General features: G+C 39.5%; 1 protein-coding gene and 1 long non-coding RNA gene across 3 annotated transcripts; one reads left to right on the top strand and one right to left on the bottom strand.

The window, feature by feature from the left end:
- Positions 1-4280: 4280 nt before the first annotated feature.
- On the top strand, positions 4281-12444 carry LOC122520620 (interferon regulatory factor 2-binding protein-like B). Of its 2 annotated transcripts, none has more exons than XM_043640767.1 (5): positions 4281-6203; positions 10381-10532; positions 10636-10822; positions 11435-11691; positions 11978-12444. In XM_043640767.1, exons 1-5 carry the CDS (start codon positions 5492-5494, stop codon positions 12116-12118), a joined length of 1449 nt encoding a protein of 482 aa, XP_043496702.1. In that variant the 5' UTR covers positions 4281-5491; the 3' UTR covers positions 12119-12444. The 2 variants fall into 2 exon arrangements, with proteins under 2 accessions (XP_043496702.1, XP_043496703.1); XM_043640768.1 differs by having other exon boundaries at positions 4282-6203; positions 11450-11691; positions 11978-12443.
- LOC122520625 lies at positions 7758-10431 on the bottom strand. Its single transcript, XR_006304573.1, has 2 exons — positions 9073-10431; positions 7758-8504 (listed from the first exon to the last, which is right to left on the bottom strand). It is a non-coding gene; the product is annotated as an uncharacterized LOC122520625 (long non-coding RNA).
- Positions 12445-14392: the final 1948 nt, after the last annotated feature.

The following is a 14392-nucleotide window of genomic DNA, read 5'->3' as shown; positions in this document are numbered from 1 at the left end:
AACAAAAATAGGAGAAGAAAGAAAGAAAGATTTGCAGATAAGAAAGTAAATAATAATCGAACAGAAAGGAAGAAAATATCCTTGGCGTCACTGGCATTTGTCAACGATACGAGGCCAAGGACAAGAGCAAAAGGGGGCAGGGTTGATACTCCAAACGGAAATCTCATTAGCAATAGTTATATCTAACGATCCGACTTTGCGTTAATGTTGGAAAAGAACGATAGAAATGGATAGATGGATAGATGGGAATGTATAGAAAGAGAGAAAGAGGGAGCGGGAGAGGAAGAAGGAGAAGGGGGAAGGAAGAGTCGTTGGGATGGTATTCGCTTGATAGGTACAAGAACCTCGGCGGGAATAACCTAACGCAACCCCCAGGTCAATATCGCGTCGAGATCCTTGAAGCAGCAACGACGTTTTCGACGGTGATAGTAGCTTGAGTCGTCGCGGTTCTACCAGAAGGTTAGTAGTGAACGACCGGATTGATTTTCTCCGGCCGGCTTGCACCGTGACGTGACGGAACGGTATTATCTCTCCCTCTACCCGCCACACCCTCTTATTCCCCTTCCACCGCTACGCAACATACGAAGTCGCCCGAAGCGCTTTTCCATGAGAACCGAGCGACGCGCGAACGCGCAAGGGTCTCCTCTCTGCTGATGCTGCTCCTTCGCCATCATCTTCTCTCTCTCCCTCTCTCTTTCTCTCTATCCATCCTTCTTCTACTCTCGTCTACTACACACTACGACGCTTGTGGTTTCGTCATCACTTCGAACCACGGTTAAGGGAGAAAACTAAAGAGAGAGAGTAGTAGCTTCTTCAGATCGATACTGTCGACTGAATCACGGCATTACATATTATATATATATATATCTATCTATCTATCTATCTATATTTTCTTCTCCCTCGCTCTCTTCGTAGATAGATAGAAATAAATGGAAAAACTCAACAGACAAAGTTCGATTTTAACGGAAATCGTTGGCGAATTATATTGTATAGACAATGATGACTCGACGACCTATGAACGACGCAATCCAGAAGCTTCGTACTATCGGGAGCGTGCAAAGAGAAAGAAGGAGAGAGAGAAAGAGAGAGCTGGATCGGCAACGCCGCTCGTACTCTTGTTGCGACGTTGTCACGTTCTCGCGCCGGTGACGTCACGAGACGCACCAAGAATCATGCGAGTACGTAAGGACAGCCGGCGGCCTGCTCGAGTGATTCGACGACTCGCCTCAGCTACTCGCGTATACGTAAACACTGAAGCTCGACTTATGCTTGTAAAAAAAAAAAAAGAAAGAAAGAAAGAGAGAAATAAAAATCATTACGACGACACTCTTTTTTTTAAGTAGTGTAAACTGATTAAAATCTCCATTATCTGTGTTATCTTTCCCCTTTTTATGTTTTTTTTCTCTTTCTTTATTTAGAAATATTTTACTTTTCTTTTCACTTTAATCTCTCTTATCTTGTTCCTTATCTTTCTATTACGTCAGACGCCGATAACTCGATGTTTTTGTTTCTGCATAAGGCTTCTTCTTGTGCAATGGAATTTAAATTTGTATATTATGTTTTTTCTTTGATATTTTCTCTTAAAATATTATTACGAGGAATATAAAATGCGGAATGAAATTGATTTTTTTCTTTTGTTCCCTTTTCTTCTTGTTAGATCGATTAAAGAAGACAAACTGTTCAAAGAGTTGTTCATTTTGGTCGTCGTCTGGCGGTTAGTCTCGACGAGGCGGAAGGAAGTCATTCCGTGAGATGCATTTGCATTGATTAAAAAAAAAAAAGCAAAAAAGGTCGACCCTATCAGTTACCCCTATGCGAAATGTAGTGACCCAGTGACACGCAATGAGAAACGTGCTATATACATGCACACACACACACACACGTATAGCGCCTGATGCAGGAGTAACTTGCTCTACGACACGAAACACGATTCGGCAACTAACAATTCTACTGTTTACGTTTAACCTGCAACACTAAAATTCATTGATAGAAAAATGAGTATACATATGTGTATGTATATTTTTACATTTCATAATATTACTTTCCAATGTTTCCAAAAGATGACAGAGTAAGAATGTTACTTTTTGATACGATGCAGACGTTACGTGACAGGTTCATGGACGCGTCTGGAAAGACAAATAGAAAGAAATAGCAAGCTCTGTATTTAAAAGAAAAAAAAGAAGTAACAACGAGAAGAATTTTCCAACATGTGGGCTAGCTTCCAAGTCGCTCTCTTTCCTTTCCTCCTATCGATAGAAAAACAAAAAATAAAAAACAGTAGAATAATGTTGAAAAGTTGATTTGGCCGGCTCCTCTGGTGTTGGTTGGATTCCTCTTCTCCCATCTAACCAAATCTCTCGCACGTGCTCGAGTTATCCAGAGGTCAAACCAAAATTATCGATCGATTCTACGCGAATATGTGTATGTGCGTTTACATACATATATACGCGTGTTTACGACTCGGAACGATTTCGACGTTGATTCAGCCTTCGGCCTCTCGTTTATCTCGAAGACTCCTATCGAGTATTCGATGATAAGCGCCTCATGCGATTAAGTTCTACGCTTCTCTTGCCACCTTGGAGATAACCGTGAAAATAGACTATGCAAGAAAATGATGTACGCGTAACGCTCCTTAAAGATCTCTCTCTCTCTCTCTCTCTTTCTCTCTCTTTTTAACCGTTTGATGTGAGTATCAAATAGAACGATCAAGCTCTTCAGATTTCATATCGGAAAGACTTACTGCATTTGACCGTTTTGGACGACTGACGATGCATTAGAAGGATTATGTCTGACACATTTTAATAAAAAAATGACGATAACGTTGCTTAAATTTTCTCGATATAATCCGAGACAAGCGTTTATCGCGCTGCTGGGGGGTCTTTTCGACAAGATTTTTTCAAGGAACCCTAGGACTTAAACGGTTAATCGTGATCTTTGTTGAAGCATTTCTGTATTATGATACATCGCGTGCAAGTATGCACTAAATACGTGTCTACGCACACGTACAAATGTTTTGTTCCGTATGCAAGAAACGAGAGGATAAAAACACCCGTCGACGTCGAACGATCCTTCGTTTATTTACGTCGTCACGAAACGAGTAAGAAAAAGGGGTGGCAAAGAGGTGGAGGGATGTCGAGAGGAGGTGGTAAAGGTGGAGCAGGAGGAGTAGGAGGGTCAGAGGGGGACAGGAAGAGAGGCGTTCGAGAGGGATATTATCGGCCTCTTTTTCCTCCTCCTCCTTTTGCCCTTTTTCTTCTTCTTTTTCTTCTCTTCGATCCTAAGCAGCACAGCTGCCAGCAAAGTTCTCTTCCTTACGCGCGATACCGTATCGCTGAACCAGAGAAAAAGGAGAGAGAGAAAGAGAAAGAGAGAGAACCAGCACTACCAGCGCCAGCAACAGGAACAACAGCCTTCGACTGAGGAACTTTCATATTGCTAACTCGTTCTACGACTATGATGTCACATCGAGAGTGATGTCATTCTAAACGAACCGATGACGGATGAATTTCATGGAATATTCCTTTCGAAGAGTATTTATATTCGTACTTGAAAAAAAAAACAAACACACGCGCGCAGTCGATTTATATATGCACATTCGCGATAATTACACGTGAAGTTGCATAATTTCGAGAATTCTTAATCCGCCAAGTTTGTAATACGACGATGATGTTGATAATAATAATAATAATAACACTAAGCTCGCAAATGCATTCTATCATAACGGAGTCTCAATCTCCATTGATCGCTATCTTAAGTTATTCTTATCTAATTGTAAGAAGAAAAAGCAAACAAACGATCATTCTACAAAACTCGTCGATATATAATATTGATATAATGACGATACTAATTTACATTGTTTATAACGAAGATATTAATTCGAAACAAAAAATGAATAAAGTTTCGTTAGCATCTATTAATTAATTGATATTATGTTTTATATATTTGTTATAAATCGAAAGGATAAATGAAGCAAAAAGAGTTTTGGGCAAAGGCTCGTAAAAGAAGAAGCAATAACAGATAGATTCCATGAGGTTTTCTCGAGTGCGTAAAAGAGACTTCTCTTTATTTTTCGTAAAGAAGTCTGGGAAGGTAGAGCGCATGCGCGAGAGTATGTCGCGTCCTCTCTCTCACTCGTGCGCATCTTTTCGTATCCCGGTCGTGCGGTGCCGGCTACGTGTCAGCCTAGGGCGCTTGATGGCGCGCCTGCGCTGCTTGCGATTATGACGTCACGGAATGTGACGCCACAGCGCTCGATTGGTGGAGCGCGTCGTACTCTCGCGTCGTGTTGTCGTCGTCGTCGTCGTTGTCGTCGTTGTCGTCGTTGTCGTCGTCGTTGTCGAGGAGTCGTGGACCGGTCGGACGAGGTGGGTCGCGCTGGTTAAGCGCGAACGTTTCACGAGTTTAACGAGAGGTGGAGAGGAACGGCGAAAAGAATCGGTAGCGCGAGTCGAGCTGATTCTCTCGTATGGTTGCGTCGGCTGAGCGAAAGAAGGAAAGAAGAAGGGTTGGCGGTGGTGGTAGGGATATGAGTAGTGTAGCGGTGGTGGGGGAAGACAGAGCGTGCGCAGCGTAGAAAAGCGTCGGTGGCGCGTAGGTAGGGGGATGCAGGGAGCGGGGATTGTCCGGAGGAAGCGACACCCGTAGCTCCGCTTTACCACCGCATTCTCGAGCGTTCGTCTCCGCTCGTCTCGTCGCATATTAGCAGCGACGACGGAACAGCGCCAGTAACAGAAGCGTACCAGGCAACGTAGCAATAGACGGACGATCGCGGTTTACGCGCACGTACTCGTCGCGCGCGCGCGCGATATCCCGAGCTGCCCGCTTTTACATTGTTTTTTTTTCTCGTACGCGTATCGAGTGTCAGTTTATTGCAGTTTGTCGAGATCAAAATATTCGCATCTCATCTTTGCGATAGTCGCCATTTATTTCGGCGGTTAGTGTGTTGGTGAAAACTTTTCTTCGTTGCTTGCGTTCCCTCGCGTCTAATAGTCGACTCGCCACGGCTAGTGATCCACGCTCGAAAGGAGAAAAGAACAAAGAAACCAGCTAGGAGAAAAGAAAAGAAAGACCGTTCAAAGCGGGAGGGGAAAGAGAGATCGAAGTGACGTTTCCGTGGGAGTTCCTTCTCTCACAGAGGTGGAATCCTTTCGCGAGTGCGTAGTGCGCGCGTAAAGAGGCTTCTTAGTTTGCTGCTCCTCCGTTCGAACGGGTCATGCTCTAGAAACGCTTTTCTCTGGCTTACTACCTATCAACGTGCGTTAACGCTAGATTGTAGTTAACGAAGACTGAAAAAACCAAGAGGATTCCTATTCCAAGAGTAAAATACGATAAATCTAAAGAGGAAGAGTGAAAGGGAAAGCGGAAAGTGGATGTGAGTTGTGATAGCTGTAGAGGAGAGGAGAGGAGAGGAGAGTGTGTCTGGTTGGTTGGCTGGCTAAGTGGCTGGCTGGCTGGAGTTTATCGATATCTTGAAGATCTACGAATCATCAAAATGATGGGAAAGAGAACGCAGTGCTATTTGTGCGACTTACCCAGAATGCCCTGGGCAATGATCATGGACTTTTCCGAGCCGGTATGTCGTGGTTGCGTGAATTACGAGGGAGCGGATAGGATAGATCTAGTATTGGAGTCTGCTAAGCAATTGAAGAAGGCGCACGGATTTCAAGATACCAGGCCGTCCGCTTCCAAGGCTTACAGGTCGGCTGGTCACACGGAACACAATGGTGGCCCGAGTTTGGACGTTCTACCGATTCAGAACGCCGGTCAAACTCACTCGAGGCACCACAACATAACAAGTTACTCGCAGTTACATCATAGGAACTCTATTACGGAATTTAATTCGGGCACAACGAGGCAACAAATATCGCGACAACACGAGGACAATCATGATCTTGGTAACGGATTGAGAGGCAACAACGTGAGAATTCCAAACGCCCACCTTGCTGCTGTGGCGCATCACGTGAGCCTCGGTCACAACAGAGGAATGTCTCAGTTGAAACGCGGTATATCTGCAATCGACGAAGAGGAACACACGGAGAAAAGACTTTCTTTGGAGGATCAGCATCCGGTGAGGCCTCCTCTCACGAGGGGCGATTCCTTGCCTGCCGTCAGCCTGGCCGTTAGCTACGTCCACGATAGAAATAAAGAGAAACACCCCGTCAGGGCGCCGAGTTTCGAAACCGCGACCACGTTCAAGGCCAACGGTGAGTCCCTGTTAATGTCCTCGCGTCACCCTCCTATCTTTTAATTTCCCTCTCGACTTACCCAACTTCCTACGTTACTCTTGTTGCGAACGTTAGGACAAACTCTTCCTTCCTTTCTCTAAGTTTCCAAACGTTCTAATGAGACACACACACACACGCGCACGCACATACACTCCAAATCTAAACATACGACTCCAATTTTAGATTCTTACGATAAGTATAATAACGTACCTAGGCCATCTGCTACAGTAGTAAAGGAATCATGCATTTATGTACGTAGAACCATGCGCGCTATTAGATTCTTGGAGAAATCCTGCTCTTTCTTTCTCCAATTCGTGCTTTCAATTCTTCCTTTAGTTTCACTTCTCCCTTCCTCCGTTTTGTGCAAGTTCTCCTGATCGCGTACATATGCGGCAGTCGTCCAAACGCGTATAAAAGAGGCAGTGTACGTTGAGCACGTGATAGGACGACCGTAAGAGATACACCGAGTATATTCTCTTTCTCTTTCTCTTTCTCTTTCTCCGTCTCGTTTCGCGTTGTGTGACGTCCGACAAGGTGACGTCACGGTGTATATTTAGAACCAATGAATGAGAACGCTGTAGCTCGATATACAAATCTTTTTGGCCACGAAATCTACGCTTCGATTGCGTGAACGAAACGAAACTTCCAACCTCAATATATATACATATATATATATATGCGTGTTTATCCATACATATGTTTATATATGTCGAATAACATTTTATCACTCTACAACTTTATCAATTGATAATCGTTGGATCCATGTTAAGATTTCGAGATTATTCTTGTTTCTTCCTCTCTTCTTGGTTTATTACGTTTGGTAGTATCCAAATATTTATGTTAATTTGAATTTTTTTTTTTTTTACCAAAATCTTTAAAGTTGTTTTCAACCTTTTACGTTGTTCGTACGTACGGAAACGTTAATCATTTTCTTATTATCGAAAATTATTACAATTGTTATAAATGATGTAATTATTAGGGAAAGAGAAAGATGTTGTAGATGGATTTCTGAAAGAAAAATATTTCGTGTTGGGGATGATCGAAAATACATTGGACGACAATGTACGCGCAGTTGTAGTGGTATCATGCGAGGACGCGCCAGAAAACCGGTCCACGTCTCTCTCTTTTTCTTTCTTTCTCTCTCTCTCTCTCTCTCTTTCTCTCGTATACCCTGATATTTTACCGGGCGTCTCTCTCCTGTGCCGGGATAACTGTAATGCGGCCTCCTTTTCTTGCGCTCGTTTCGTAGTGCGTCCACCGTACTCGAAACTAACCGACTATAACCGAACAAAGCCGAACGTGTGTGGTTGTAGTAAGCACGCAGGGAGTCCCTCTCATTGACGAAAAGTACCGAAAACGGTGCTTCTCTTTCTTTCCCCTGGACCCAAAATTTAAACGACCTTGCTTCTTTTCTTTAGCTTTCTTTTTTAGGAATTTCTATTCAATTCGATTTCAACAAAAGAAATTCCCTTAGCTTTTAGAATATGCTTTCTGGGAAATGAATCGGGGATGAATTTATTTATAGTTTTGTTCTTTTCCTTTTATCGGGTTGTGTTTATTTGTTGGATTCTTGGTATTCGAAGAAATCGATATTCCCAATTGATCTTTTGAAGAGAAAGAAAAAAAAGATACAACGCTGAGTCAGGTATTAATGATTTCTTTCTGCATATTTCTCTTTTTTCATTTCGGAATTCTTTTTTTCTTTTGTATTCCTTATTTTCAATCGGATGGATCGTCTTCAAATATGTAGGTATTTCATTCAGGTATTAGAAGATTTGAAGCGAAACATTCCTTATTTTGTTTTTTTTTTCTATCCTTTGGTATTTTTGAAGTTTCTATATATATTCAAAGAGTAAATATATATATAGAAGAAGAGGAGAGGAAGTGCCGTTAGATAGCTCCGACGACCTTTCTCTCTGTTAGTAACTTTTAAAATTTTCTCCACGTGACGATGCTACCCACGCCAGTGGTCGGACTTGAAAATTCTCCGTTCCCTTCAACTTCCTTCTTCTTCTTCTGCTTCTGTTGCTGCCTCTTTTAAATATAACCGACGATACGGCTAAGTAACTAACGGTTAATGCCATTATCAAAGATCGATAAACATTCTTATTTACAATTCGATAGCTTAGTTTCCAGTTGAAATGGTATAACTTGTATCCCCACTTCAACACGCATATATTTACCTGCACGCATACATACGTATATACATCCGTACGTCCGTAGATGAATACAACGTCGTGTATCGATTAAAATAGATCACCAGCTGGTGAAGATCGTGATCTGGAAATAAACATGGAAACGTGAGAGTATCTTTAAGATTGAAATGATTTTATTTTTCCCTCTTTTAACACACGCGTATCAGTACATTGCACTGTTTAAAGTTGAATCAAACATTTATTCCGTATGTTCTTCAAATGATATATTCCATTTGAAGTTACTATCGTGAATATATTGTATTATATTTTGAAAATTGTGAATTAAAATATGTAAAACTTGCGTGACAATTAACTCGTTAATATTTGAAAAACAACAACAACAAAATACCATTTTTCGGCTCTATCGTAATTTAAAAAAAAAGGGGAAAAAAATAAGAGGTTGAGAGACACTTAGCGATGTTGGTCCTACGTCATCGTGGTTGGGACGGTGCAAGCGGTTGCATGCGTGCATGCATGCATGGTGCGTGCGTGCGTGCGTGCGTGCGTGCGTGGCAGAGGGAATAGGATCGGGGGTTTGGAAGGAGAAAGGGCGGAAGATGGCTAGGTAGAGAGAGGAAAGGGGGTGCAGGGGGGAGGGGAAGTCGTACGTATGTGTGTACGTTTGTTGTTCACGTCTCACGATGGGAACGTACTTTCGAAACAAGGCCGCTACCACCGGTAATCTGTTCGTTCGAATGACTGCTACGACGACGAAGAGACGAGGAAAAGAATAAGGAGGAGAGGACGACTACGACGACGACGACGATGGCGACGTTGATCGCGTTGAGCGTGACTAAGCTTTCGACGCCTACGTGCGTGATGTGATATCTCTTTGCCTAAGTGTTTATATCTATGCGTGTATATATATATATGTATGTATGTATACACTTAACAAGATGCGCACGCGCTTTTTCCTCTTAACTTCGTTTATCTTTCCATCTCTCTCTTTCTCATTTCGTTTTCGTCTCGTAACCTCGCCTTGTTGATCTTTCGCATCTTTTTCAACTTGGCTGAATTCTTCGACTTCCTACATAAAAAAATGTTCAAGGGAGAAAGAAAGAGAAAAAAGATGTAGAGAGAAAGAGAGAGAGAGAGAGAGAGATAAACTAACACGACCCTCTTTCTTTGTCTCTCTTATAACGTCTTCGCCATTCTTCCTATCGAAGCCGTCATGGAAAAGTACTAGTCACAAGTCTTCTTGATGCTTCGCAAAGCGTTACTTTTTTTTCCACATGTTTTCTTTATTTTCTTGTTTTCTTCTCTTCCCCCGTTTCTTATAGATCCTCCCCTTTCCCTTGTCCAGGGATTATTTTTACGAATCCACTTATCTTAGAACCGAACGTTAGATTTTTTTTCATATGTTTTGCGTACAATATTTTCAATGCAGGGTTTATTTTGAAATGTTCATTTTGAAAGAAAAATGTTGTTTATTTCTATGAGGCTGTTAACGTAATTATTATTACCATTGAAGATACAAGGAATAAATTAGGGACAAGTTATTAATTCATATCTGACCTTACTTAACGTTTACGTTTATCAATGTGTCCGTATTTCCGAGTTTGATATCTCACGTTAAATCGATATTATTCGATCCGAAAGAGTTTTATAATCAAAGTCCTGAGAAAGTGAACGTTCCACTGGCTCTCGCAGTAGGAATTAATTACTTTTATTAATAGCCATTGATTGATCTGTCGAGTAACGATCGACTGGAATGTTTTTATCTCATTTTTACGCAATATGTTCTTATTTGTTCTTTTTTGTTCCTTTTTTTCTTTTCTTCTTTTTTTTTCTTTTCTATTTGTATTTTTATTTCATAATACGAGATATCATTTTCTATCGGACGTAGTAATCAATAAAATTCACGTAAGAAGATAGATGCCGATTAATTACACTGTTACTTTGATTTATTGTTAAACAAATATATTTATTCTATAAATGAAATATGTTCAATGAAATTGCAGTTGCTTATGTTGGCTCTTCCATTCCGTTGGCGCCCGCCAACGTAGCTGCAAATGGCGGAGGATCACCTCTTCGTCCTAGGACGAGTCCTCCGCCCCCACCTCCTCCGACGCAAGAAAATGCTAACGATAATCCACAGAATAATCATCATCAGGTAAAAAGTCTAGAAATAAATATTGAATAAACTCAAAGATATCTTCATATTATTTATAAGAGAATATGTTTGATCTTATCAAAGTTGCGGTTGAATTTTGTAGGGATCGACGAACGGACCTTCACCGATGGCCGCCTTGATGTCCGTTGCCGACAATCTGACATCTCCAGAACCCGTACCCCAGCCGCCAAACAATCCAAGTCCCACGAGCAGAAGCCCACCAACTACAGCAACTAACGTTCAACAACGTAGCGCTTCCAGAGGTTCTCAACACAGTCCTAATGGTTCAGGTAAATTCCTAAGCTAACTTGTCAAAAGGTGAACGAGACACGTATTAAGTGTTATAAATTGTTTTCTACGCAACATTTAATAATGCGATTCGTTTCTATCTTTGTTCTATTCACACAGCGGAATATTTCGTTCCAAACAAAATTTCTACGTTTAATGATGTCTCAAACGAAAATTATCGTCAAGTTCGTTAAAAACATTGTAACACTTAATATGATGGACCGTTCTGTATATACGGGGATGAATTAATAAATAATTATCTGCAATGTTATGATATTATATATTACATTTATTACGTTGTTTTATTTTGTACTAACGAGTACTCGCGCATCGGGATTTGTTGTTCTTTCTTTCTTTTCTATATAAAAAAGAATAACGTGAAGGAGAGTAGTCATTGGTAAAAACCTTACGATTAACAAAATATGTATAGCATTAATAACAGGAGGAAAACCGCAAATATTTATGCGTGGACATTTGACCACAGAGCCAACGCTATAAACAGAAATATTACCACCATTACATTGCGGATAATTATTTAATCATCTTTGTATATCTATGTATTATATGTATTTGTGATTATCTATTTGAAAGAATAAAATGGGAATGACGAAAAGTCAATTTTCTTTCAGGATCGGGGAGAAGATCCAGCTGTTCCAGGCACGTATCTTCGACGACGGTAACGACGTCGTCCGAAGGTGCGGTGGCTCAATCAGCGGGTGCTGAGCCTGTATCAGCGCCAACCCTTAAATGCACTCTTTGTCAAGAACGTCTTGAAGACACGCACTTTGTTCAATGTCCAAGCGTTCCTCATCACAAATTTTGTTTCCCCTGCAGTCGAGACAGCATAAAGAGACAGGGCGCTGGTTCTGAGGTAAATATTATATTTCTTTTTTTTTTCTTTCTATTTTTTTCCTTGTATTGTCATACTGTAAAAAGGAAATATTTTGATAATAACAACTATCATCTCGTTGAATTTTTTTATCAAATGTCTGTACTTGTTTTGTTATTTGATCATATTAGAAGACATCTTATTAGAACAAAATCTATTCGAAATTACGACAATGAAATTACATTTCACGACGTATATCCGCGCAAACCGATTTGTTAAACTTTATTTGACTACAATGGAATATAAAATAATAATACAAAATTTGTAGGTTTACTGTCCGAGTGGAGAGAAGTGTCCGTTGGCAAATAGCCAAGTACCGTGGGCGTTTATGCAAGGAGAGATTGCAACGATTCTTGGTGAGGATACTAATGGTTCTGGACTTAAGGTCAAGAAGGAAAGGGAGACTTAAAGAAAGTACCAAGAATTTTGACCGTGGCTCCAATTTTTCGCCCTCCCATTTAATACAATGGGTGGATGTTAATGGTGAAACCGTGAAGGTTTCACCAAATACTTTTGGTAACGGTGTTTAAACGTTGGTTAAATAATGTAAACCAACAAAAACGACTAGAGCCAAAGACGCATTGTCGATGTTGTAACGAATTGGGTTCCCATGAAAAGCAACGGTTAAAAACGTTGTTTGTCAAGGAAAGTGGACGGCGATTTGGCGTTTAATTCTAATATTGTTTGTTTTCATATATATATATATATATATATATATGTATGTATGTATATATATATACACAAATATATATGTATATATATATGTAAATATATATATATTTATTTTTTTCTAACTTTTTCCTTTTCTAGTTCTATTTTCTCTTTTTTTTTCTTTTTCTTTAAAATACATCGGTCAAAGCCAATAGGATTATTCATCTTCGGATGGATTTTTTTTTGTTCTGATTGATTTTTATGGAATCGCGTCTTGAGAGAGTGCTCAAGGTAAAAGAGTTTTTGGCTAATTGTGTAAGTTGGTACCGATTCTGTCTTTTTCACACTGAAAATGCATACACTTACGGTAAACAAAACAATAATACATACACACACACACACAATTGTACATGCAGAAACGTGAAACGTAGACAGACGTGTTTATATGTGAAATATTATGAGAAATAAAATAAGTAGTATCGCGCCATTGAATTCTTTTAGTTATTATGATTTTTCTTATATTTTTGTTTCTTTCTATATCTCTCTGTCTTTCTTCATTCGCAAACTATTTGTTTGTTGGGATGAAAAAGATTTTGTCGATTTTTTCTCTGGCGCGATGGCAAGACGGGAGAAAGGAAGGGAAGTAAGAGGAAGTGGATGGAAAGAGGGAGGAGGGAAGAACGTTTTTTAAGAAACGAGCTAATTTTCTGCTCATCTTACATTTGTAATTTACATTGGTATTTTGGGGGGCGACAATCGCCTTCCGTTTTAATTGTCGTTTCCTGTTTTAATGCCTTTATAAACATTGTGCGCGTGTTCAAAAAGCACGCGCGAAAGATACATAAACGCAAAACATGCAGAGACACTGACACATACATCCACACACGAGGATGCTCAAGTATTACGCGACTTTCTATAGAAAAAATAATTATTAAAAAAAATAATTATTAAAAAAATATTTTACAAACGTGTAATGTACATGTACGAGCATACGTATATGTATTTTTTCGTTTTCATTTTGTAAACATCATCGAGTATAAAGAAAGAAAATGGAATTAGTAAAGAATATTTTCGTTGGTCCGTTTCGTGGAGTAGGGGGGAGGGAGAAGAAAATATAGAATCACGCGAGCGGTTGATCAAACATTTTTACTTTTGCTCGTAATCAAAGGAAGAATAGAAAATGGTGAAAATACGAATTTTCGAGCCAACGCGCGAGCGCGCGCGTGCGCAAGATTTCTTGTACATTATGTATATGTGTATATATATATGATTATATATATATGATTATATATATACTACGTAATTAGAGAAGATGAAAGAAGATAAAACACACCTTCGACTAAAGGAGTACCATTCGTTCTTATGTGTACAAACAAATTTGCAATCGTTTGCATTTGTTTGCATTCGATTAATTATCCTAAATTATTTTTCTTTTCTTTTCTTTTCTTTTCTTTTATTTCTTTTTTATCTTTACTATTCTTATTATAAATTCGTCAACCCTTTTTCTCTTCTTTTTTTTTTTTTGGTAGTATTTAATTTGACTTTCTTTTCTTATTTGTATGTAGGAATAAATATCGAGGAGCAGAATGTATCCGTGTCAGAGTCAGATAATGATTACGTAAGAGAGAACGCAATAGAAGAATATCAAAGAGATCATCAAGTATATCTCCGTTACATTTCTCAATTAAAAAAATTATTCAGAATGTAAAATTAGTGATCTTTACAATGTCCACTTTCGCCTTTAGTTATTGTTTATCTCTATCTCGCCTAGACTTTAAGTAAAAAAAGGGGGCATTTTTGGTTTTTCATTTTGCCGATGAAAAAGAAAAGAATACGCCCGTCAAATAGGAACCATACACTCGCTAATTGTCTCTAAAGAAAAATAAAATGAAAAAAAAGATAATAACGACGATGTAGGAGGAGGAGGAAGGAGAAAAAGAAAAAAATAGAAATAAAAGTTTTAAATTGAAAGGGAGGAAAATTTGAAGGGGGAATATAAGGAAAAATAAAGCTAAGAATATAACAATTAATA

This window comes from Polistes fuscatus, unplaced genomic scaffold, assembly GCF_010416935.1.
Source record: "Polistes fuscatus isolate 324 unplaced genomic scaffold, CU_Pfus_HIC Scaffold4, whole genome shotgun sequence".
Taxonomy (NCBI): domain Eukaryota; kingdom Metazoa; phylum Arthropoda; class Insecta; order Hymenoptera; family Vespidae; genus Polistes; species Polistes fuscatus.
Note: the sequence above shows the minus strand (reverse complement) of the source record. Positions and strands in the feature narration are given on the sequence as shown.